The sequence below is a fragment of the Struthio camelus genome, chromosome 6 (assembly GCF_040807025.1).
Source record: "Struthio camelus isolate bStrCam1 chromosome 6, bStrCam1.hap1, whole genome shotgun sequence".
NCBI classification, from domain to species: domain Eukaryota; kingdom Metazoa; phylum Chordata; class Aves; order Struthioniformes; family Struthionidae; genus Struthio; species Struthio camelus.
The window spans coordinates 24,350,257-24,378,171 of record NC_090947.1 but is presented as its reverse complement, the minus strand read 5'-3'; the positions used below and the strand labels follow the sequence as shown (position 1 = coordinate 24,378,171).

At 37.7% G+C, this 27,915-nt stretch overlaps 1 protein-coding gene across 4 annotated transcripts in view; it reads right to left on the bottom strand.

The window, feature by feature from the left end:
- The window catches only part of STK39 (serine/threonine kinase 39), a 148,136-nt gene that overhangs the window by 3,623 nt on the left and 116,598 nt on the right, over positions 1 to 27,915 (bottom strand). For all 4 annotated transcript variants that reach the window (XM_009666060.2, XM_009666075.2, XM_068948690.1 and 1 more), the window contains 3 exons: positions 21,745 to 21,797; positions 19,716 to 19,784; positions 2,281 to 2,345 (listed from right to left, as the gene is read on the bottom strand). In XM_009666060.2, coding sequence (XP_009664355.1) covers positions 2,281 to 2,345; positions 19,716 to 19,784; positions 21,745 to 21,797 — 187 coding nt within the window. The remainder of the gene's footprint in view (positions 1 to 2,280; positions 2,346 to 19,715; positions 19,785 to 21,744; positions 21,798 to 27,915) is intronic.

The window sequence follows — 27,915 nt, the reverse complement described above, 5'->3', positions numbered from 1 at the left end:
AGAATAAATTAGGATACTTCTCATGATTATCTATGTTCTTTTCCCAGAAAGTAGGGAACTAATGCAGGAAACCTACGTTAAAAGTATCAGGAAGAAACTTAGGTTAAAAATTAACCTCAGCAAACGTTACCTAACAAAACAGTTGGGGAGACAAGGAGACTATCCAAAATACTCAAAACAATGGATTCATTCCAATAGCCAATGGAACTTACTTCAGGAAGAGGTAATGACATAGATTTAGGATTACCTGTTAATTCTCATCATGATAAAATTTAATTTAAAAACAACAGTAACTACTTAGGGAGCTATTCCATATAGCTATTTCTAAACAACCAGGATACCTTCTTGTATAGCTAAACTCTAGGTTTGATGCACACATAAAATGACATAGATGTGATATTGTGCTTCCTCCATCCAAACTAATGCACAGATTTTAACACTGTAGGCAGAAAGGCTTTACTGAATAGACTAGGATTCTAACACTGCCTACTCACTGGCATCTGAAATATCAAGTGCCATTGTCCGCACCCTAACATTTAAGCAATAAACCCAAACACAGAAAAACCCAAACCCAAATTTTGAAGTGGGTTTTTACAAAGTAAACAAATATTAACTGGATGCTACGGGATACTAGCTTTGTAACTTCTACAGAGCCTCTGGAGTATGTACATATCTTAGTGCTCTTGGTGAAGTGTCACTGACCATACAATAAAACTAACTAAGATGTTTAGACAGCAGGAATATAGATCAGCCACCAAAAAAAAAAAAAAAAAAAAAAGAAACGCATCAGCCTTTAAGCTGTATTTAGCCAGTAAGCGCCGCAGAAAAAAAACAGATTGTGGAATTACATCTGCTTGTTCCCCCATCCCACCACCTTCCCAAAAGAAACATGTCAACTCTAGTGATTTTACTGGAGTGCAGAGGAAAAATGACTCCAATTGATTTAGCCAATTAAAAACATTCACAGCTATATTTAAAAAATGACACAGGAAGAGCAATCCGGAATTAATACGTGATCATCAGCTAGGTCACTTACTCTCTAAAAATGCCTCTCTGCAGCTCAACTGAAGCTGCTACTTTCATAAACCACACTGTGATTCCAGAGACCTGCTTGTCTAACAGACGTTCAGTCTAGCCTTTCATGTACAGCTAAGTCATTCTCAGCTAGGGTGCTGAAAGCTGATTGGTAACAGCATAGTATTTACATAACTAATCATTCAATAGCTGTAGGTTTGTAAATTTTTCAACTTAAATTTTAGCAAGAAATAAAAACAAATACAGCACGTCGATTCTGAACTAAGTCTTTGCAATGTTAATTCCATTAAGATATTGGGGAAAAAAAACATTCACAATGAGGGTAGTAAAATACTAGAACGGAAAAATCTCCATCCTTCAATATTCAAAGCTCAGCTGGAAAAGGCCCTGAGAAACCTGATGCACCTTCAAAGCTGGCTCTGCTTTGAGCACGAGGCAGAGTTAGGCAACCTCCAGAAGCCCATATGAAACTAAATTACCCCATGATTCCTTTCAAGAGCTTCTGGATAATTTAAAAATGCAACCTACTACTACTTTGCAGCATAAATCTAATAGGCTAGCTTCCAGGATCTCGCTCAGAATAAACCAGTGGTGGTTTTGGTCCAGAAACTAAAATCAGTCATCTGAGTGCTAAAATTAATGAAGTCTTCTTTTCTACAGACTTCTGTCTTGCAACAGATGGACTTGGATGTCAGTCACAGTTCACAAATTCTGGTAACTTCTCATAGACGGTTAATACGCTCCCTGTTCCGTTTCTCTGACTAATATAAGTTCATGTGCAAACTTTCTCTGAGAATAGCTCTCTCTTCCCTCCCCCCAAAACCTAGAAGTTTCATTACATTTCACATACACTTAATTATTTTCAACAACTTTGATTGCTGGGTGATATCATGCAACAGATTAAAAAATATATTAGAGAAGCAGGGAGAGAATGGGAAACAGCATGATCATACAGATGCTTTTCGTCTCAGGGAATCAAAAGAGATACTGTTACAGACAGAAAGCTTTGTTCAAGCATTGCAAGCTCAAATCTTTAAGGAGAGTGATTTCTTGTGATGTTTTTCAGCTGATGTGGAGAAGGCAAGGCACAGTCTTCCAGTTTCTGCCAAACAGTTTGCACACCATAACTGAATTATTATAAGATTTAACAGGTTGTTCTTCAGTGCCTAACTTTAATAAGAGAACATTTCTGCTTCTGAAGCTGCTATTTATTGTATTGCCCATTACTTAGGAGCTTTCACTTACCAACTTAAAAGTCAATGTTTTCAAGGCCTTAGGATCATCTACTATCTTCTGTAAGTTAGCAGCAACTGTAAAACAAAGTATGAAAAAAGATGATTCACAGAAAATTGCATTCAACGTGGCTTCAAGCCTCAGATTCAGGTTGGATTATCTAATTAATTTCACACATATACCTAGCTGTAAAATACCACTTGACTCATTTAATTGCTCTCTAGTTGTAGTTTGAAACTCATAGGTTATGAGGACTGCCATAACCCTGCCTCCTCCCTTTTGCTGGCATTGATAATTTATGAGTATGTGAACTGGTATAGGAAGATCTGCCTGAAAACCAAATGACAGGAAAAACTAAAACTGTTAATTTTCAGCCTAGTCTATTCCCTAAACTAGCTTATTCTGTAACAATCACACAAATGCAAGCACAAGCAAAGGGGCAGAAACATGTCACTAAGGATAAGCAGAAGCATGGCTATCGTGCTTTATATTTCAGCTTTGCTATAACCAGGGCCACTGTCAGTATAAGTTTCTAGGAGAAGGCTGAGCTCACTGCCCCCTCTTCGTCTTCCATCTTTTCTGACTGCGTGTTTGTGCTTCGGCCTCTTTTTTGGGCTGGCAAGAGTACCAACAGAGACTCAGTGATCATTACAGATGATTCACTGAACCAGCAGAAAAATCAGCCAAAATAAAAAAGTGACATGACAGGAGCTAAAAGTTGATCTTCAAACTACTCTCTCAGTAAGCGTGACTGGATTTGTGATATAACTGTAATAAAAAGTTCAATTAAATCTACAGAGCCACAACGTCCAGAGAAGTAAGCTGTATGCTATCAACAGAAGTGACAGCAAGGGAATTATTTGCTCCTTAAAAATAGAGGAGGGAAGAAAATAGTAAGTCCCTTTTCTGTGAAAATACCTAACTCACATTTGTAATTGGTCTATTTTTTTACAACACTGCTACCATTAAATTTGACCAACAAATCTGGCTGCTTTCAGGCTTCATTGGTTTTCTAAACCTGCTCCACAGCTTTGCACAGCACAAGATCCAGACCTGATTAATTCAGATTGAATCATTGAGGGCCGCTGTTCAAAGCTGACTTACGAGCACAAGATGTCATCAACAGCATGATAGACTCCACACCTTGAGCTGTTGAGGCAAGAGTGGTTAAAAGAAATAAGCAGGTATTAAGTAGAAGAGATTTCTTAGTATACTGAATAGATAAGCACCATACAACAGAGAAACAAGAAGCCAGATGCTCTCCATAAATACTTTCCACAGGCTTCTTAAGGTGGAAGATACACAGCAGCAAGCTGATTAGCAGTTTGGAAGTCCTACTGTCAGATGTATAATTGAAGCAGGCACCAAACTTACTTCCTCCACTGGTTCTAACATCACTATGATATAATTTTCACTCTAGAATAGTGTGTCTGGTCCTGTATGACTCACTGCACATAGCATAATGGAATCTGGTCTCACATGGGGAAACATAGCTGTTTGCCTTGGCAGTTTGGCCATCTACCACTGTTAAACGCAAACCAAAATTTTCAGGGTCTCATTTTCTCTACACCATTGAAACGGCACTGAGAATTGTTTCTACACCTGTAACAAATTTGACTGAGGATGAAAGGGCATTTAAAACTAAAAACCAGACTTAAAAAAAAAAGAAAAAAGCATGAGATAAATTTTGTAGAGAAAACTTCTTGGAAAGCAAGGAATTAGCCTTCACAGTTTAATGAATTCAACTACGGACATTACATTAAAAAGTCTTTCCCTTTTTAAAGCTTCATTATAAATAATCTCCTTTATTCTAGTCATTATAAGCAGTTTGTATTTTAATCACACAATTCATTTCCACAATCAACAAATCAATTTTGTTGCAATACCTCCTACCTGGCAAAATACATGCAAATACAGGTAATACTTTTCACTACAATAATACATAGAACCATATACATAGGCAAAAAATGAATGTTCAGCCTCATATCTCCTGAAGCCACCACACACTTGCTTCAAATTTGTACGTCTTACAAATGACGTGTCTTGATCATGTGCTTAAGAACGTTTCTGGCTTGTTCGACCCCTCCCTCCCCGCCACCAAAGCATTTCTTTAAAAAAATGAAAGAACAAATTCTCCAGCTAGTGTTAGTTGGCTTCACTGAAACAGAGGCACAGTGCTACAAAACTAGACAAACAGCTGGACCCTGAATCCAGCTGGATCCAATGGAAAGATTCCTAACTTTAACTATTTTCAAATACTCTAGAAAGATGAACTTCACCTGTAAGCTCTTCTTCAAGAGGGGCAGCCTTTCATTTAAGCCAGCTGTAGGACAGCTACAGCAAGTCAGCACCCTGCATGGAGGTTTCGCCTGAACATAGGAACTTCCATCTGCCCCTAGGACAAAGCTACTGTTCTTGCACTTGCCTACACCAGATCGTCATCAGTAAGGGTTGTAATGAACTGTCACAGAGTGGAAGGCAGCGCTGAGCTCTTCACAAGTAGCACCATAATCTTAAAAACTCTAACCCCTTCTTGCTGATTCTTCACCAAGAACGTAAGAGATTCCAATTTTCCAAGCAAAAATAGCAAAAGATAAGCTAGCAGTTAATGTAAATAGTTAATTCTATTTACTTTTTTATGTAACGTTGTAAACAGAAAGGAATGATGTTTTAAGCAGATACAATTCGTAATGAAAACTGCTTTTCAAAGAACAGTGCTCATTAAAAGGCTATGGGGGCACAGTTTATTTGCTCACCTGTCTTTACTTTTAATATGAACACAAGCTAAAAACTTTTACATATAATTTTACTAGAGAAAGCAACACTGCAGAAATACCTGAAGCAACCATATGAAATAGGCTTTATTTTTCCTTCTCTGATGGGCTACAACTACAGAAGGATAAATTCAATCAAGAGGATTAGGATTTAAGGGAAGAATGCCAGATTTTTTGAGATACTACACCTGAAAATAAAAAAGAAGTCCTGCTAAGATTCCACACTATTAGAATACAAGCTTTCATTAAAATAGGCACATCTCCAGAAGGAATCACCCATAATTTCCTAGAGAGGTATCTTTTCAATTCCCATTATGCGCATTCAACATTGTTCAAGTAAAACTAGCGTTTCACACCAGTGACTTTTGGTACTTTGTGCGGTTTGAATTTTCCGCCCTTTGCAGAATGGCAATAAAAACGACCTGGCCAGAATAACGCCATTAATCTTCTTCAGTCAAGCCATGATGAATGCAGATCCCCCAGAAGGCACGCTTTTTTTGCAGTATCCAAAAATGTTAAGTAATTAACATCAACTAAGAAAGCATTGTGCACACAAATACCCAGCAAAACCATCAGTCCTGTTGGTATCTTGCTCCCTTTCCTAACTCCTTGCTTTTGTTTTGCTTATCTTTATTCAGACTGCAAGGCCAACAATTAGAGCCAACTGTCTAAAGTTGGACACCTAAGTCTGTATTTAAGGAGACTACTTAAAATACGTTTGATTTTTTATGGGTAATGAGATCATCACTACCCTCTTTACCTTAGCAAGAACCAAAAGTTCTAGGTACAGAAAGTATGCAGGTGCAGAAAGGCATACCCAATGCTAGCTACCAGTTTGAAAAGTTTGATTTAACTGATAACTGCAATCTTTTGGGGCCTGATATAAATAGCTAGGAAAAAAAGCAGTTACCAAAGAAGTGCAAGTGTCCACAATGTCTCTAGTTTAGTTATTTTCCTTCAGAAATAAAGCTTGCAGCTCAGGCAGCAGAAACCATCCAAGCAGGTGGAAATCCATCCTGACAGCCAGCGTGCAGTGACTTTCAATTATTTCTCCCATCTTAACTACAGTAAAGACATCCCCAGAATTACAAAATGCAAAGTAAAGTGGAACACTCAAACCTACTTTAAACGTAATTAAATTAAGCCATCTGCTGCGTTTGATATAACTTGACCTACCACTCTTACATATATATTTCTAAAAATGTTGGACCGTTAAGTATGCAAAGGCTCCTGAAGAACACCTAGAAGTTCATGTTAGAGACTTGCTCGGAACCTAGTAGATGATGTTCTTATATACGGGCTTCTGTGACACCTTTACCCACAGCTGCTGCTACTGTTCATCCCATTCAGAATTACTGATCGCATTAGGCAAGAAGAAGAAAAAAATTACTTGCAAGTGGTTCTTCTGTTAGACTCTCCTGATGAACATCTCCCCCACCTACTGAATTTAGGCCCTTTTCATTGAGAAAAATGATTTACTAGGTCGAGACTCTCTAACCCTCCTAGTATAGTTATACATAAAGTTTTAACTTTCTTCACAAATGAAAAATGAGCCTAAAGTTTCTAAACGCAAATGATCCGAACCATATCTGCACACGCTGCCAAAAACCAAAGGGAGAAGGGAGTAAAATAACCAGCCCTCTCTCACGACCTTTCCCTTCCCCAGCTCCCCAACAATTTTTTTTCTATTGCAAGTCAGGAAACAAAGTCAATTTAATGCAGTTAATGCTTTCCTTAACCAAGTGAAAAGGAATGTCACCTTAGGAGTTTCCAGAGAGAACAGTGGCACTGAAGAGGCAGGGATCATTCTCTTCACTGATACTTAAGCTACTTGGAAAAATGGGGAATGTTGTAAAAGATGCCTGTGGATTCTACTTAACCTGATGTGTAAGGTAGGTATACTACAGCTCCTATTCACAGAGCTGTTTTCCTTGTACTCTTAAGTCAGGCCTGGGCTAGGTTGTACCTTTGAAATTCATAGCAGATCAGTCTGTCTGCAAGCAACACTAATTGACAATTTGAAAATCCTGTTGATAATTCACTGTTTCCTCAGTGGAAGATACTAGAGATACTACAGATACTACAATCTCAGTTGGAGATACTAGACTCAATTTTACTTTGCGAAGTGTGTACTCAAGATGCTATGGCCACGCTACTATAGAAGTCAGAGAAAAATCAAGAACAAGAGGTAACTGGAGGAAAAAAAAATCAAGTGGTGAGGAAAAACCTTTGCCAGCAACAACCTCAAGGAAATGAGTGTACTTCAAATCATGGCGGGGGGGCAGGGGAGAACTCTCTTCAAACATCAGCAGCAGTTTAGTACAACAGGCTTTTTGTTGTTTGCAACAATAAATAAGGTGCTGTTTAGCTTTCTTCAGAAGGTTTCTGAAGGACAGATAATCAACCTATGTACTACAAATCATTCAGATTCTTTTGCAGGTTTTGCTCAGTGACAAATGGTGGCGCCACTCTGTCAAAATAAGTGTCTGCACCTGCAGAACATGCAATAGGATGAAAGGTCAAAACCAGCATATAAATACACACAACACAGGCTGCTAATTGCAGATGTAGTAAGAAAAATAAAAGAACATAGCTTGAGTCATCTAGAATGCTTATTTATTTATTTAGAATACACTATAAATCAATCTTTGCCCTCTGACAATTTTGGCTGACCATATCAGTCACAATTTTTAAATAAGCAATCAATGTAAGTTGAGGCAACAGAACAAAAATCGCCATTTTCAAGATGACAAAAAATTTAATTGAGTAACTGTACTTCAGTCAGTCTAACAAATACATGTTTTACTCCTCTAGTATGACAAGACTCTGCCTGGTTATTTAAAATTCTTAACACAGCGTGAAATCTAGCCCTAATGGCGTCTGAATAGGGAAAACTTCTGGAAAAGTTAAAATTAATGAGACAGTAAATAAAGCTATATGAAGTACAGCAGAACTATTTCCACTACAATGCCAACCCAGCCAACTGAGTCAGAGCCATCTGGTGTAAACACAGACACAAGCAGAATCTGAAGTGTGAGAGGATATTTCTGTGGCCCTCTCCAAAGAAGAATGATTCCTGTGCTTTTCCATTTTTAAAAGAATGAATGGAGAACTTCTGACAATATGCTTACGTTAAACAGTTTGGAAAGTTATTCTATTCTGTAGCCCTGAAATTCACATAGAGGGAAAGGGGAAAACGCTATTCCAGCACAAAATTTCTGCCACCAAAAAAAAAAAAAAAACCCAAAAAACCCAGGAAAAATGACACGCTTTGAGAAAATCAAAAATATTTTTAATAAGTGAGAGGCGAGATCATATTATGCAGTCCAAAACCTAGTCTGTAAGAAATAACCACCTTCAACTGCTTCCTGCTTCATCTAACTGCATTTATATTAGGCAGGCCAAACTCAAAGCAGCACAGGTCTTTTGGCTTTCCTCCTGATTGCTTCAAATATTACTTCTTCCCCTGCTGTAGGCAGCTATTTTGCCGTTTTCATCTGATAGGTGGATTTCTGCATAATTAGCCGCCTTGGGAATCTGCTGATTTCAGAATTAATGTTGTTTCCTCCTTATGGGTCTCAGGGAAGCAGCATGCCTGCGTGGTAGAGAGTACTTTTCAATGGAATTATGACTCCTGAAAATTCAACTGCTGGCACGACTTTCCTCCAAAGGGCTGAATTCACTAGGCACGCTCTTAAGGCAATTTCATATATTGCAAAAGATTCACTGCCATATATACATTAATTTGTATTTCACACTGCATAGTGATTTTCATGCATTTGCAAGATCATCATAAGCTCAAAACTAAGTTTTGAGGTTTAAAACCTGGAAAGCATTGGTTTATACTTTATTATGCAAACAATTACAGCAATCAAACCTTATACATTTTGGTAGCAATTCCTCCAGATCTCTGACTTGCTAATATTATCTAGTAACTCCCAAACTGTTTGTATAAAATATTCAAAGGCATTTCAAAGAGAGGTCAAAAAGGTCTTATAAATGCACAGAGTGACTCCATTAGTTCACCCATTCAGGATGCTAGGCAGAAAATCCCTTTTGTTTATGCTGCTTCAGAATTGTACCAAGGAAATTATTAAAGCATTTTGAGATCTGTGACACGTCAACTAACAAGGGTGTATTGCAAGAGGACTAGAAGGAGCTAGATATGTTTCTTACAAGAAAGAAATAAAGTAAAATAGGGAGATCAGCTGCAAGCCTGGCTTCTCTTCTGAGGAAGCTACTGGAGACTGATAAGGGAGAAACATTAAAAACATTTAGAAATGTATTATTTATGAAGAGGCCATCATTAGGAATTTATCAAAGAAAGATTAAGGCTCACAAATGTGCCTGAAATCTCAAAGTACACTGCTGAATCAGTAGATACAGATAAAGACAGTGGAAATGATTCACCTCCATTTCAACATTTGATACTTTAGTATCCAACAGCTTGATTTGCAGCCTCACAATCAGAAAACAGCTTAAAGAGAACAGCACTCTCATCTACAGAACAACAGAGGGCTGAAGAAGTTCCAGCTTGAAAGGAGCAGTGGGAGACTGAAAAGGTCACCTACAGCATTTTTACAAATAGGACTAAGATTTCACAGTGCTATGCAATTCCCACAGCTTAAAGTGATTATTTAATGAGAGTAATGCCCTATGGTTCAAATGGGTTCTGAGGCCCCATATTCTAGATATGGTACAAGCCCAGGAATGCATGTTCCTTCATGTGTGTATAAAGCATCAGGCACAAAGAAGAACTGTACCAAATAACACCATCCTCACCCTCCATAAGAATGGCCCAACAGACAGCAGCAGTTAAGAAAGGACATAAGCAAGATTTCAAATTATGTGCACAGTGTATACTTTGGTGCAGGTTGTTGTAGCCCAAATGAAGCGAGAGGAGCAAAAAAAGAGAGACTCCAAAGCCTTAGCAACTAACCAGCTACGCTGTATTATTCAGGACATATGTTCTTGACTGACCTCTGCGAACAAAACAGAGGGAACAGAACCTCTCCTCTGCTTGCTGGGAGCACTTTTAAGATTTATTCACATGGTTTTACAAACCTTTTCCCAACACTGTGAATGCAAATGTGTTGAAGAACACAATTACAGCACTGAACATCGGTTTTATATGCAAATCAGCATAAAGGCATTATATTTTATACCAAACTCCTAACAACAACTGGCTAGGCAGTTTCCAAAAAGAGAAAAACATCCTGAAAAGTTTACAACCCATCTCTCTCCACCTCCCAGTGTAAAGTAATTCAAGGTCCACAACAAATGAAACTCACCACCAAGAACTGGTATTCTCTTTCAACTCTTGACGATAGCATATCAGCCCAAGTAAGGTTCTTTCTCTCTTGGAGAGAATATATAAAACCCTTAAGAGAAAGATGAAGCAGAGGGTCTTCTCTGTTCATCTTCCCCTCCTCTTTTTATTCCCTTCTGCAAGGTACTAGCGCACATAAGAGTGCAATATATGAAAGAGAAAAGATTCTCTTTCATGTCTGGAAACTTGCACAAAATCAGAAGTTTGAGTGCCCAGGTTACCCAGCAAAACATACCTGCCACAATGCCCAAACCTGTCACTCCAGTGGTTCAAATGTGGCCAATAGCGGCACAGCCACAGCACTGACGGAGGTATATCGCTTTCATTCCTGAGCTATCTCAGGCAAACATACATCACAGCCCGCTGCACAGAGGAAACATCCTCAGAGTTTCAGCTAAACACAAAGTAAATATTAGTTCTAAAAAGCAGAAGTCATCATTATGCTTTCTTACATGGAGAGCTGAGCCCATGGCTAAGCAACATAAGATGATGACTTTTGCCTTCAGAGGTCTCAGACAGTGGTGCTTATTTGCTGTTTAGGATGAAGAGAACATACAGAAAGCTTAAAAAGAAGCCCCAACAAAATATGAAAATCCAAAAGTACTATCATCGCAGAAGTAACGTTCTGCTTCCCAGGTAACCTATTGGAGTTACTGCTTCTCAAAAATCTGTCAAAAAAACCTACAGGAGCTTTCTAACTCCTGTATTTTCTAGAAAGTATTTGCTGCTTGGTATTGGGAGAACCCAAGGACCAGAAGCAGACATGGTGTATCTCTGAATATACTCATCATTATGGACTCCAAGGCTAAATCTGAATTTGGTCTCATTTAGAGACCTTGCCAATAAATGCTAAGAAATGGCGAGATACAAATTAATAATTTGTGCCATATTATGTAGTAAAAAGCAACTTGCTCAGCAGGGTTTAGATTGCTTACTCAGTTCTGACAAAAAGAAAGCCTGAAATATTTATCCTTGCTCAAGCCACAAAAATCTAAGAGCTTACGGATTAATAGTCTCAAAATTCTTCATATTAATATCCATTAACATGGGGTATTAATATGTACCCCAGGGGTCACACACAAAAACTGGAAAATTGAAGACTGAATTAAAGGAATATGCAAAATTTAATTTTTCTTTAGGCAGCTTATAGAAAAAAAAATCCCGCCCAATGGAAAGTGTATTTTGTGAAGCAGGAGTGCTAGCTATATCAGAATGAAAGATGAAACTTTTAGGGCAGAAATGGTAATTACTGCAATTCCAAAAGCACATTATTAGCATCAAACTCCCAAATCTTCAATTATTTAGCATGCATACCTGGTCCCAGGGTGATGTATTACATTCTTCCTTCTCTGAGCAAAAAATAGAGGCAGGAATTGTGACAACGGTTTTTATTGATTAAACTAAAATATTAATGTAATTGGCAAATAGTACCTTTTCCCAGACACTTATGAAAAAATATAAGTTGAAATTCTAGATTAATTCCTCCCCTTGCCCCCTCCCAGAGTGTGTGGAAAACGTATTGAGGCAAACCACCATACATTTAAAAGAAAGTGTTATTAAGTTGAACATACTTGGCTACTAAAGTGCTTACGTATTTCATTGATTCTGTATGTATTTGATGGGGTAGAAGATATCTGCTGGGAGTTTAAACAAGGAAGAATTCAAACGGATGAGGGAGAGTTATATACAGACTTCAGAATTTTTGCTTTACTTTGAGAAAAGCATTTTGATGATATTGAACATTCTAAACCTGAAAGCGTAATCTCAAATGAACATTTAAAATAAAAAATTAGACCTGCTGTCCAACACTGTTAATAGGAATATTTAACAAGCCGAGATATTACAGTAAATTGTGCATATAAATTATCTACATGAAAGAATGAGTCAGAGTACAAGGCTGAAAAAAACATTTGCCAGTGAGTGAATGGAGAAAGCAAGTGCTAGCTTTCAGGAGAAGGTTCTGACACCAAATCCCTTCAATTTGATAGTCATCAAGATATTGGAGACAGCTCCACAAATACTTTCATCATGCTGGATTAGAGCTGAAACATAGCTCCATGCAGAAATATAGCCAGGTCACATTCTCCTATGCATATTATTATCACTTGGGTAATCTCATCTCCTCATCAGATGCTCACAACTCCTCCTGTCCTGAATTCTGCTATGAATTATATATATTGTTCTGACAAAACTATTAAGAAGATGAAATACCAGTCAGGCTACTTCAATACTTAATATCTGAAACAGGAAAAAGATATTCAGAAAAGAGTCCCTGATGCGCAGGAATTAGGTCCTAGACAGACTACGGCCAGTTTGAAGTACATGGAGAAATCCTTATTTTAACAAACTAACCACTGGCAGAGAAGTGAATGCCAAGAGAACAAGTAAGAGTAACTAGATTACTGCTGAAAGAGGAACATTACTTTGCTGTCTTAACAATTTCTCAACCAAACACATAGCTTCCATTTTTTCTACTACACAGAAAGACCTCAAACCTATAACGTAGACGTCTCCCTGAGGAGAGGGAACATTCTTCTTTCACCTTGTACCTCTAGTTTCTATCAAGCTGAAAACTCACCAAGGTGGAAACGTGCATAAAACAGGCCTGTTTCACACATTACACTTTCTCCAGTGCACCTTTTATGTACAGCCCATAAAGCTAAAATAGGCAGATTTTTTCCTTCTTTGAAGGAGCAATTAGATGCAAAGCTTGATTGCCTGAAGGTGTATCTCAAACTTCCAGAACTCCCTACAGCCTAGTCATTATGAGTCACCCTTCACTGTGTTAGCTCTAAATGAGCCAGAGGTGTTGAAATATTTACATCCCTAGTTGGCCCTTGGGGATTTTATAGATTCTCTCCTATCTGTAATTCATGTACATCTCTTGTTAAAGAGATATGGAGTTATATACTCACATTGAAGGCAGAAGAGTTACTTAAAAATGCCTTAAAATACAGTAAGGTTTTAGTTAGAAGTGTAAGTTTCCTCTCTGGGTAATACATTAAAATGTAAACACAGAACATTTACTCATTTAGACATGTGGTTATGAGAAATTTGATGGGTACATCTAGGTTTAGAATTTTATAAAAAATGTGATAGATACACTATTAACTAAACATTGTTACTTTGTTCAATCTGAACAACAGCTACAAGAAAAAAACCCAAAACTTCCAGCAGACTCCCCCAAAGGTTACTAAAATCAGCATATCACAAAGCATTACTGATATTAAATGACAAACCTATGCTGCTTTAGGCTTTCAAACAGTGGTGCTATCCAGGTCACGTACCATTAACAACGTTACTGCTCTTCGTCAGGCCATAAATCAATGTAATATATTTGCTACTCATGCAGCACAATCACATTTTCTGATTACAGGAAGGTGATAAACGGGAATTAGTTGAACAAAAAGCATCACTTCATTCAGTTGAGAAGAAGATCAATCTAAGAAAACAGCAAAGGCACTGCAAAAACAAGGGAAGCAAAAGGATATTCACTGAGTAACTGGCATTTTCTATGATTTGGATTATCCATGTCATTATGAGTTAAGCTGTTACAGAGGACAGTAGACTATCAAACTAGACCTCTGTTTTTCATCTTTTGATTGAAGTATGAAAGTGTAATCACCAAGATCAGCTACAAATGAAACCACCCAAGATTCTGAAAGAAAATTCTAACTTTTGGTATCCTTCAAAGACATGCAGACTTGGGACATGTGAGTGACCAGGATGCCTAAAGTGCTACATGAAGTTTCCCTGTCAAAGGAGAAAGCAGAGCAAAATGAGCAACCTTTCCTTCAACTAAAAATAAAATGGGAGGTGGGCAGAATATGCCCCCAACCCCACCTGGACAGAAAAAGAATCAAATTACCTTAGCAGACATAAGTGTGAAATTTGTCACACCACAGACAGCGGAGCTTATGAGAAGAGTCTGCAGATTTTGACTGCTAGCTCAGAGGAATTAAATCACAGAAGAAAAATGGTAATAGCAACACAAAAGTAGAGTTACGAAGAAAATTAAATCTTAACTGCAGTCGAGCAGCGCTGGATATCTCTACCCCTAACCAACAGATAGAAGAGGAGGGTACTGAATGTGAAAAGCAACACAAAATGCTAAGAGTTGGAGGACTTAAATAGTGTCGTTTTTACAATAATATATAGTCTAATAGCCACTGCTATGCCTTCTTTAACTTTAAGATTTTCTGGTGACTAAACAGCTTCAGTGCACAGCCTGCCGTGTTTCCTTCCAATACCTTCTGCCACTTGGCTGCATTCTTAAGTAGTAGCAGGGCCCCATGGAGAGTGGCTCTGGGGATACAGGACTCTGGGCTCCTGAGCAGTCGACATTTGCTCCCACTAGGATACATGTTCCTCATCTTCTGTTTGAGCAGATTCTAGAGGTTTCCTTGGAAGGCTCCTACAACTCAGCAGCAAAAAGGAAACCAGAAAATATTTCCCTCTTCCAAGACCATGAAGCAGTCTTGAATACTGCTTTTGATTCTGGCTTTTGTACAACTGGACAGATGCTGTAAAGCTGAAGAGGGTTACTGAATAAATGGCATTACATGCACGTGATCTCAATCAGTTGAGTCGCCACAGAGTCAGAGAGTAGCCACAACTTGGTGGACAAGCAGCAGCTGAGGCTGTATATCTTCTGGTGCAGACCAGGCATGTCCTCAGCTATTGAGGTCCTTGCTGACATAAACAGCGTGTGAGGAATGTATGATCAAGTAGCCAAAAACGCAGCAAGCAGCAGGGCTAGTAAAGATTTTCTTAGTGTTATATAGTCATAGTAAAAGAGTAACTGCAGCATCAGAAGGCGGGATACTACAAGACCGAGTCAGATGTTTCCATTTCAAATGTTTATAGATACTGTGATTAATTGGGAGCCACACATATTATTTATTGTTTAACATACCTTGAAATAATGTCATTCTGGATTTGGTCTGATAGACGTTCTCTGCATTCACGGCCAAATGATCTATCCACAGCCATGATTTCTCTAGTCTAGATGCCAATCTGTAAGTCCTGTCTATTTACCACAGTAACTGCACTAAATAAAAAAGGCCAACAAATAAAAATAAAAATGAAAACTCAATCAAATTAATAGGAAGATTGCATCTACTGTATTCACACTTCTAAGAAAATATACCATATTCAAAATATGATCTACCGGGTTTTCAGCTGGTTCTTCTAAACACATTAGACTTTCAGCAGGAAGCTTTTGCTTTGACTGAGTAACAGCTGTTTCCCTGGTTACTACCGGATACCTAGGTCTGGTTCCAACACAGAAGACAGATATCAAATTACCAGTAGTTAATGTCTGACATATTTAAAAGTGATGGTATATTTCCTAGGATGCTCAAGGTATTCATAGCATCTAAAATAAAATTACATTAACATAGCAAAGAACAACCGTACATTTCTTGATCACAAAACTACCAAGGCTTTAATTTAAGCCTTTAACTTGGAAGGGGGAAGGAAGGAACAAGGAGAATACTTTCTTTTTTTCTTTCAAATAACTGTAAAAAGACCTTTAGGTTCTGAAATTTAAGGCTGGCCTGTAGAAGATGAACTGTAACTTAATTATATGTACATTGTACGTACTAGCGAAGTAAGAATGCAACTACGATTTTCTTCCTATTTTAAAATTCAGTATTAACATTCAATATCCACAGAGAGTTACCATGAAGAACTGACTGGTGATATGATTAGTCTTTCCTTTATGGTATCACAAAAAACATAAAGTATTATTAGTTGAAAACTTACTAGCATACTAAACATATGTTGCATATATACATATATATACACACACACATACACACATTTCAGCTCAAAATATATCCTGAAAATACTCCAGCTCTTTCACAAAATTTAACAGAGATGTTTCAGTTCTGCATAAAAGTATCTTTGTCAGCTAGATACAAATGCTTACATATAGATTCCAGGACTGATTCCCCTCTTAAAAATTCAAAATCTAGTCTACTTTGAAACTGAATTCTCTCTACTGACTTCCTTGATCTAGGGACCTCTTGTGAAACAACGCTACTGTCAATATGAACAGAAACCAGTCAATCATAGCCAGAACTGAACATGCAAGATGGGATTTTATTTCCCTGCAGAACAGTTAGATGAACTTATTGCTTATCAGAATAGAAATCTTCCTGGGAAGCCTGGGTTAAGTGAAGTAAATCCAGCAGGACTCAAAAGGTAAAGCATGTTGATGGTTAGCAGCAAATTCTATAAAACTTACGCGTCAACTGGTCCCCACTAACAGGTTCAACTCACATATGCTACGGCCTTGCTTTCTACAGCAGTCTTTGCTGACTGTCTAACTATCCTTTCAGGAAATCAGCTCTTATGCAAACAAATTGTTGATTCCAACATGAGCCCATGTTCTCACTTTCTTTTTCCTCCCAGCCTCTACATCTCCCAACATTCACTAAAAGAAACTACAAGAATAACTGTTATGAGACTATCTCAGATCTTTGTTTTCATTCATGTTTACAGAGGCTGAATTTGTGCATGCTTCAGCTGAAAAGTGAACGGTAATTTAGAGGAGCTTTTGATCTAGTACCTGATGGAATTAGTTCTTCTGGTTAGAAGGTTAACCACACCAAGGTTAACCACTATTCCCCCTTTCTTACACAGGAAGATTTTTAAACCTTTTAACTTGCAGCAAACAAGGTGGCACAATCATTTTACACAGAAAATGAGTTTTGTAGGCAGATTTACATCTTCAGCACCATCTGCTTTACTAAATGACTTACTGCTTTAAACTGATTGACTGAACTGTTTCTCAGGAAACCGTATTACTATATTGAAGGCAGTAGGTCAACACTTGGTCAATTTCTTTTAACTAGTCACAGTCAGGATGCCCAAACAATCCTTAGTGCCCTACAGAACCTACCTCTGTCTCCCATCTTCTAAGATACTATTCAGTTGCACTGCATACTGTTTTATTCTGGTTTTTTTTTTTGATTAGAATAGTAAGATTAAAATCTGACTGAATGGAGAGGCTTATTTAGTTAACATCCATGCCAGATTACAGTGAAATGAAGCATTCATGATTCAATTGATCCTCTGCTGTTCCTAGCAACAGTTAAACATCCTACCATCTTTTTTTCCCTAATAGTTAAGGTTATACAATCACAAACTGAAATTTGCAGTAATCTGCCTGCTTGCAAATTGTTTTACTTTGTGACCATACATTTAGACAATTTTCCAGACAGAAATGGCAAACATGTTCTAACTCAAGTCCAACTTTGATTTTTTTTAATAAAAAGCAAAATGCCAGTTAGCAAAACATCCTTTTCAGTAAAATATGAAATATAATGTCATACTCTAGAAAGATAACATAATGCCCAAAAATACTTGAAAACTTAAACAACTTCACAGGTGAGCAGACACATAAGTAAAAATTATAGTACCCAGTAATGCAAGAATTTTTACCTGTGGAACTCAAGGGCTTAAACCACCATAGAAAAATGGACACATAAAAGACCTCTAATGAAATCATACATTTTTTGCATATAGTTAAAGCATTCAGCTTGACTTTCCTTACTTTTTCATAATACTACGATGAAAAGATGAACAGGAAAAAACAGAAAGGCTTATCATCATAGTACTAAAAATCAAAGTTTTTGACGCAATTCAAAATGGGAATTAAACAAGGAAATAAACTTCTATTATTTATTATCTAGACAGTGTCTCTAACCAAACCTGCCAGGGAATACCTTATTATTTATTTAAATATGTATATTTCTTCAAAAACCAGAGTCCCATCACTAAACCCATAAGGAGTATCTATCCTCATTTCCTTTTCTTTCCCTAAACTTCCCCCGAAAGATCATATCAAATCCCACTATGGTGCTAATTCCATAAGGGCACTGGGACTTTGCACTGGAAGAGAACAACTCTGCAGCACAAAGACAAAAGGGAAGAGTGAAGAAGGAAAAAGGGGTTTTCCCTGGGTCCTACGGAGACTTGCACTGCAATGTCACCAGCTGTGATTCCTACTTCTGTGCAATAAGGAGAGCGCCAGCTGACTGCCCAGGCAACTGGGATAGCCTGTTCACAGATAAAGATTCTTCTCCTAAATAGAAAATTTATATTTATTTATTAATTTTTTATAAAAAAGAAGTTAAAAGTTTCATCTCCACAGGATACTGAACAAAAGCATCTTCAACAGCATGGTAATGACATTTTTCATACTGGATGCTTAAACGGCAACAAACTGAGGCCAGCTGTCCCCTCTCCCCTGAGCGCTTATTGTAATAATGCAATAGAACAGAGTTTGAGAGAAGAGTAACTGCTAGCTAGCCTGTATCATCTGCTAACCTTCCCTAAATACCTAAATTCCCTAAATTCATTAGAAGCTAAAACAAAAGCATAGGTAAGACTATTGCTTCTTACATCAGTTAGAGTCAACCAAACATACAAAAGCAAAAACTCTTGGGTTCTCTCTGAAATATGTTAGCTCGCTTAGGAATACATTGAAAATGTATTTAGATAACCTTCCAGGCAAGTGGTATGAACTTACAAATTTGTAGAACACTCTACATATCATTGAAGAGTTTTGCAACGATATCTCAACCAATTGATATAAAACTTCTTGGACAGAAACACTAAAATTGATCCATTCCTTGATTCAGTTCTCACACTTTTAACATCTACTAAACCCTCTCTGATTTTTGGTAACTGTATTTCTACGTATCTATCTTGAACAACCAGGAAAAAGGGGGAACTGCAGGCAATGAAGCACTTCCAAACGAATCACCTTTGCCTAGCATTGAACTTCATTTTAAAAATATGTTTTAAAAAAATCATTGAACACAGAATAGAAAAATAGAGAGGCATCTTTCTTTTCAGCAGCCACTAAACATTCTGATTACCTTTTTCTGCTAGGAATGATATCCCTAGGTACAATTTCCCCAGATCCTGAACTCTGGCTTGATTCTACTTCCATGAAGTCAAAGGGGTACTTATTAACTTCATTGGGAGCAGAGTTGCCAAAGCATACTTTGAAAAGTAAAAAACCCCAAATCAATTTACTTCTAAACAGAAAAAATTAAGTTAGTACAAAAATGATCCATCACTGAACTGTAAACAACCCGGTGGGAGATCTGTATTATATCATCCCCCTCAAACCACTAAAGAGTTCTGACTTCCAAAGACAGTCCTTGGACTGATATCAAAATTGGCTTCTTGATTGTACCACGCATACATGAAAACAAATTTAGAACAAAAAGGATTTTACAGAAAGCAGAGTTAGAGAATACATTTTTCACATCCATTTAACACAGACTTGTCACAAGAGCATAATTGCAAACAAAAATGTAATTTACCTATAACTACATCATGGCCATCAACTAGGCCTGCAGAGAACAGCTCCTGAGAAACGCCATCTGCTGTGTCTGTACAAAAGGTGAAATGAATAAGTATAAGAGCCCACAAAACCAACAAAAAGCATCAATCATCCAATGCAATTTAACAAAAACATATTTTAGTTCCAAAACACCCATGGAGACAGGCCTGAATTCAAAATTATCTTTCATTAGGAGGAAAAAAAAAGTACCATAATTTTTCAAGGTAATTATCTTATCAGCCTCTGCACAGCAAAACACATGAGGAGATTATTTGATTCATTACAAACCCCAAACAGACCATTCCTGGACACTAGCATTTCTCCTCTCTTACCTAACAAGGTACTCCCGCTTACTTTACAACTTTAATATCTTTACAATCACAAAAATAAGCCTTGTTGTGGTATTCTTTTCACTCTTTTGTAAGAGAGCGAAAGAGTCTCTCTTGCTCTCCCCACTGTCCTATGTATCTAGAGACAGAGAAGTGCTGTAATAGGCTTTCTTGTCTGTTATTACTGGGTCAGGGGAGTTACATGAACAATAATTACTTTCTTTGAGCTTTAGGTTCAAAGCACCTTTTGAATATTGTGACCTAGGAGACTCAGAGCTGTACGATGAACATCAATTGCTGCATCTGAGTAGGTTAATTCCAAAGACCCTGTGCCTCGTATTTGCTTCTGGATAAAGACTTTGTAAGGCTTAGCGACAAGACACAGGAAATAGCAAGAACAAGCCTAAATTACACTGAAGTATCACCTGACTACAGCCTCAGCGCCAAGCATCTGCATGGAGGGCATGCTTTGAGACACTTAAAAACTTCATTTCTGAAGAAATACGCAGAGGAAGAACAATATATCTGAGCTAGCTGCAATTTCTGAAGAGCTCTGAAGAGTAGCGCCATAGCCTTGTGCTGGCTAACTCAGTGACCAACTACTGGGAACACAGGATCCTGGTGTCTGGTATGCTGAATTCTCCGTTTTTGACCAAATAAGAATTCTTGCACGGCTTACATGCTTACAGCGTATTTAAGTAATTCTTTTGAGAAGTGACTAAAGCAAGATCCTACGTCGCCAGTTAAATGAAAGCTATTTTTGGTAGTTATTCCCCAGTTCCAAAATCAATGAGACATGTAGGTAGACAACAGAGAATATATCCGTGCGCAGAATCACTGCACATAAAAGATGTTATGATTTACAGAAAAAGAGATACCTTTGCCAACCTGGATTCATTTTTAGGCAGAAGTTCTTTGAGGGCTATTCTAAATAAAGTAAATACTGACTTCTGTGAAATATGAAATGTGGTTATAGTTCAACGACTGCTATGTAACAAAAGATGCTGCCTTCTTACTGAACATCTCCTCCTCCTGTGTCTTTTATCCAAATAATACCTGGGGTTTTTTCCCAAACAAAACTAAGTTTTATGGCTTCTTAGAACTCAGCACTGGTAAATCAACACAGTTCTACAAACATGCAGTAGAGTCCTAAGTTTCAATGACATAATTTACTTCTGGTGATGATTCATAAGCTAGACATGCAACTCATCTTCCACTTAAAGCCAGCATTTGAAAAACGGTGTACAATTCATACCTGTTAATAGTATGTTAATAAACTTATTCTGTTACAGAGGGCAAAGCAATTCAGATAAAACCACCACCACCACATACACCTTTATGGCTACTATGTTCCACTTTCTATGATATTTTCCAAATGTGAAAATGTACATTCTGCAGCCACAAACATCACCATTCAAGATCTTACATACTGTATAGAACATTTGAGTAAAAAGTAGAATGAAGAAAGATAAAATCTTCTAATACATACCGTACATTATGTAACCTGGCCACTACAATTTACACACATCTGCTATACTTGTTCGAGTTAAGTACAATATACAGCTCTGCATTGTAGGAAATACTTTAGAGTGTTAATTTATATTAATCAAAAGCAGTAACCAATTTCTGAAATACCTTTTGGAGCAATTAAGAGGATAATTTCAAATAAAGCAGCCTTACCTCTGCCTGGAGTAAACTCAAACCGTATGTCATTAAGTTCTTTTCTGGAGTTCCTGAAAAACATTTAGGGTATATATTAAAATGTAATGAGCTTACTCAGACAAAGTATATTACTCTTCATAAAGAGATTGCTTTTAAATACGTAAGGAATACTTTACAGTTGTATGTTCCAGTATTGCCCCAACTGGAGGACACATACATAATGACGTAGAAAAAGGGTAAAAGCCCAGGGAATTTAAATTCTGCCCCTATCAGAGATCAACAATGTATTTTGTGAGATTTATAAAATTATGACTTCTCACCTATGACAAATAGTGACATAATTCCTTTTTACAGATTAAGTTTTTACTCTTAAAACTGTAGCCCTCACATACCTGAAAATTACAAACACTAAAATTATCCTGGGGAACCAGATCTCTTTTTCAATGTTAAGTTTTCAGTATGTTCCATGAACAAAGTTTTTCTGGAATCTCAACTAGTAATGAGCAAAAAGCAAACAGACAGAAGGACTAAAAAACAGCAAATCTCTGATGTATGGGCTGTTTTCTCCACCTTTAAAAATCAGACTGTACCATCAAAAGACCATCGAAAGAGCAGTTCTTGGTTCTTTCATGGTTTTTTTTTTTTTTTTAAATATAATGTGAAATTACCTTTTACAAAGTATCCTGATTAGTATAAAAAGCCATAAATTTAATGAAAATAATTCTTTGGAAATACTGTCAAGAGGAAAGCACAACTGTTCCCTCAGCAAGAAGACATCTTTCTGCCCAAAGGGCACAATGAATCACACAGTAAGTTTATGGTCCGATTATATTTGTTTGCTTCTCCATTTAAAAGAAAGGTATGACTCTTGCCTATAGCTTACGTGCAGCTTATACATGGCAGGGGCGAACAGTAGTCACAGATCACGTCTGGGTAACTCAGTTAAGTTTAATACACACATGCACATACATACCTAGGCTGTACACTCTATAAAAAGTAGTAGTAAAAAAATTCAGTACTATTTTACCTAGCAGCAGCAATATTGTCTGCATGCTCTCATGCCATATCAGAGACACATGCCTTCTTAGATGCCATAGCATCTTTTTCTAAATGTAACTACACAAAACCACAGCAAGAAGAGTAAGCAGAATCTTGTGTCATGAAGTATGATGGCTTGCTACTTAACACTTCTAGCAAGTATGATGTTTGTATTGAGTATCCTATTAGACAAGAAAAGTATACAGGGACATATAGACAGAACTACACAACAAGATGTAAGTCAAGGTTGTATTTAAAGTCTTAAATAGCATTAGCCCTGTCCAGCTGACCTATTCTAATCATGGCCACATGGCCAAGCAGACCTCACACCATCCACATGTGGAAATGGAATACCGAGAACCTGCAATCCAACTTACCAGGCTGGGTCACAAGAGAAGAGGAGGCTGCCCATTAAATAGCATCAACGCTCACATGCTTACAGATCAGTCCCAAAGCTAAACCACCTTTCATATTTGGGCAAGGCAAAAGAGAGAGCACTTTTCCCCTACCCTTATGCCTTCTCCCAAGCAAAAGATCACAACAGGCAGCAACTTACACAGGCTTCAGAACATATTCTTTGAAAACGGGCACTAAATGGTCAGCTTAAGCCTAGTCAGAAGATGGGAAAGTTTGAAGTAGGAAACAAATTTTGACTACAACAGTCATTTATGTATGATAGCCAGACCACTACTGATATTTCAACACTAAGTCAGGCAGGTCAACAATTGCTGCACATCCCATCTTTGATATTGTGTGGAAAGACCCCCAGTTCACAGAATCACAGAATGACCAAGGTTGGAAGGGACCTCTGGAGATCATCTAGTCCAACCTCCCTGCTCAAGCAGGGTCACCTAGAGCATATTGCCCAGGATCACATCCAGACGGGTTTTGAATATCTCCAGCGAAGGAGACTCCACCACCTCTCTGGGCAACCTGTTCCAATGCTCTGTCACCCTCACAGTGAAGAAGTTTTTTCTCAGGTTCAGATGGAACTTCCTGCGTTTCAGTTTGTGCCCGTTGCCTCTTGTCCTGTCGCTGGGCACCACGGAGAAGAGACTGGCCCCATCCTCTCGACACCCTCCCTTCAGATACTTGTTCGCATTGATGAGATCGCCTCTCAGTCTTCTCTTCTGCAGGCTCAACAGGCCCAGCTCTCGCAGCCTTTCTTCAGAGGAGAGATGCTCCAGTCCCCTCATCATCCTTGTAGCCCTCCGCTGGACTCTCTCCGGTAGTGCCATGTCTCTCTTGGACTGGGGAGGCCAGAATTGGACACAGTACACCAGGGCTGAGTAGAGGGGGAGGATCACCTCCCTCGCCCTGCTGGCGACACTCTTCCTAATGCACCCCAGGATACCACTGGCCTTCTTGGCCACAAGAGCGCATTGCTGGCTCATGGTTAACTTGCTGTCCACCAGGACTCCCAGTTATTTTGACACACACAAGCACACCCTATTTATATATAGCAGACTGATCAGATTCCTGATATTTCTCACTTAATCTTAATGACTGCCAGTTTCACGTTAATCTTTTATGTTTAATAATAAAACCACATGCGTTGCATAGTACACTTCAAAGTTAGCATAAGAAAAACAGAAGAAATAACAGTCTCATTTTCTAGTGATAACTATTCAGTTCCTACATCCAGAGAATACATACCGTATTGGCAACCACCACTTCTCTGTAATGTGAACTTTAACCAACTCGAAAAATATCCTCCCCAAGCATCCAGACGGGAGATACTCTACTGCATGTTCATGGCAGTATTTGGGGAGGACTAACAGAGAAGAGAAGTTTAAGCTTAAAAATACTTTTGGTAACCTACAGGATAAAATAAAATCTTCTGATAAGTATTTTTCTTTTCAGCTCCAGAAGATACTCTGCTATATTGCTGTACTAGTTCAACCCAGCCAGTCTGAATGGTACACATAACCCCTTTTCCTCCAGGAGTAACAAAACATTCACTTGGACTCAAAGCCCTCTGTCTGAGGTCAAATGTATACAGAGATGCTTGTAAAGGAGACTTAAAATATTTACCACATGTAAAGCTGAAAAGTAGTTTTTGTTGCACAGTGTTTATAAAGGAGTAACTTCTTTTACTGACCACCATTGTCTTATCAGTGAGGTTCTCCTACACGTGAATTAAATAGAAGAGTATGAACGCAGAGGTTTCTGATTTTCTGAAGGCTTTCTGCCTTCACGTTTCCCACTAAAGAGTGCTCTAACCAGTTTAGGACACGACACAATCATAACAGACTTCTTAAACATCTTAGACAATTCCTTTGCAACCTCATATGGCACTGCAAAACCTCCATTCCTTGCACGTTTCCAACTTCAGTTTTAGTTAATAATTTCTACCATCAATAAAACATTAGCTCCTTTGCAAAACAGATGTCCATCTCATTTTTGGAAATGGCAAGCAGACTAAGCTTAGAGATTAACTTAATTGCTGTAGCACACTCTTTTTCCAATGAATAGCTCAAGCCACTTGAAAAGCTAATGGCAATGGAATGTGTTTTGCGGTCCATTATTCTTCTTCTCCTCAGCAAGGAAATTGTAAGCAAGCTCTATTTCAGAGTACCAGGCCATGAAGTCTTACCGTGGGAAAACTAAATCCAATAGTCAGGCATATTCGGCTGTGTCTTAGAACTATCATCACTTGCTAAATACTTACAAAAAATATTATACAGTCAAAAAACCAGCAACCTGTAGGAAAACAGAATGACTGGCAAAACAGACAAAAGCAAGATAGGAAACACTGAAAAATAACTATGCCACATGTAGTATTTAAGATGAAAAGTACTAATTTCCTTAATAAACTGAATGCTTCCAATCTGAAGGAGTTTCAGGTTCCCAAAATTCTACCCTAGAAAAACTATGGGAGTTAAAGATCATTAATACAAAGATGCAGATAATGCAGCTAGCCAGGTACACATTTACTGAACTTACTTACTTCCACGATAGAAATCCCCTGCCATTACACGGAATACTACACTAGGTCTATTTTTATTTAACAGAGAATTAGCAAGAACCTCAGTTCTCTTATTTTTTCCTAGAAAAATCTGGGTGGCTTTCTGGCAAAAAGAAAAAAAAAAGTCACATGTGACCCATCTCTGAGGTCCCCTTAGACAACCCAGACTCATCTCTGAGGTCACTTTAGACAACCCACTTCCCTTCGCTGAAATTTATTATATGTAATAAGCTTGTTAAAACTGCTGCTTTCCAAAAATGGAAGACGCACAGAAATTTAGTAGTTCTCCTAAACAAGGTATATTTTGACTGAATGTGGGAAGCAGCTTAGACTTACACACCCATTTCTCACATACACTTTTGAAAGACGCCAATCAAGGGAATAAAATCTTTATCTCACACCTTTGCTGAGGTAAACAAAAAAGTTTTGCCTCTTATTAGCAGCTACACTAAATTACTCCAGTCTGCATACTTTTTTCCAAATAGGGAAACAGAGTCAAACACTAAAAACAGTTGTGGAATAATTCTGTAGATTTATCACTCTTACAGTCATCTATCTAGAAACTAATGTATTAGGCCCTCAGATTATGTCTTCCCACTGAGTTTCCATAAGTAGAACATAAAATATATATAAAAGCACTAAGTAATTATGAACTCTGACAAAAATTATTACTTTATAACAGACTGATACAGCTATGTGAAAGATCAGCTGCTCCTGATATAGACCGAACAAGGATGCAAATGGAATGTGTTTTTATTTTGTTTTCAAATTGCAGTATTTCCCAATTAGAAAGTTAATGAATCAAATCTGTTTATTAAAGTGAAGGTGAAAATTCAAGAAACGTCACAGGTACTCAGCTGTCCAGCTTTGCTATTTGGAATTGTTACTATTAAACTATTTTGAACTTAGAATGCTGCTGGTTTTCCTTTAATTGCACATTACTATTCAGGAAAGCAAAACAAATGAAGTTCGGCAAGATTAATTTGTTAGAAGCTTGTAAGTGCTTTTGCTTATGGTTCCATTACCTTCCAGACATTTATTGATTTCCATAAATTATTTATTCCATTATTTATTCCACCAAACAGAAGATGCACTTCATTTCTCCCATGAAAGCTCCTCATACTCTTCTCCAATCTTCAGACACTTCTCTGGTTCTAGTTAGTGTCAATGCTACTGTAAACTAGTTTGCTAGTTCCCTTGATACACTTTGGTGAAAACTGTTTGGACCTGTTGATTTATTTCTAGGCAGATTTTCCAGGTATCGTTTTATTTTTTCATTGAAGTTCTCTTCTTATTTGCATCCATTACACTCTTATCATGCAGCAGCACACACAGACTTCATTTTTGCTAAACAGAAACAGGATTTGAAGAAAGGCAGTTGAAAGCTTAGTGATTAGTAATTTTATCATCTTCCTCATTTCTAAATGGACCCCAGTTTCTCTAATGTATTTGTGAAAAAGTTATTTCTATTTAAAAATGCAAACTCAGACCTTTTTGCCATCTCTTAATATACCTCTTCTCTATTTGCTTTTCGCTCAATGTCATTACAAACTCACATACCTTAATTATCATGGATACAGATATCCCATCTACTTTAAAAGTAGTAAATTTTAAATACTTCTCTGCGTTTTAGCACATTCTGATTGATTCATTTCCTGCAGGTGTCTTTTCATTATGCAGTCATCTCCAATGGGCCAAATTCTACAGGGCTGCTTTAAACAAGTGACACCTCAAAGTGAACCATACTAAGCCATTTTGGCAGCCATCTACCTTGCAAAGTAATTGCAAAATTTAAAACTTTTCACTTATGAAAGCATGTTTTGTAAAACTTCATTATGATATTGCTCTCATCAGCATCACTTGTTGTGTGCATTGAGACTGTTAGGAGATTTGCTTTCTGATGAACTAGGAAATTATGCTTCTTCACAGAACAAAAAAAACACACGGGCCAATTACATCAATTAACCCCCTATCCCCAAACCGAGACCATCCTGCCCTTAGATGATGATGCAAAGGCTTGAAAAGACACTCCATTTTGAAGGAAATAATTTGCAGAAAAATGCTAATATTTCCAAAAATAGGGAGTAGAGAGTAAGCAGTTTGTGCAGCTGTACAGACTGACATGATTCTGTTGAAAAGCTCCTAAGACATAAACAGAGATTTCAGGCATCCACACTTACAGA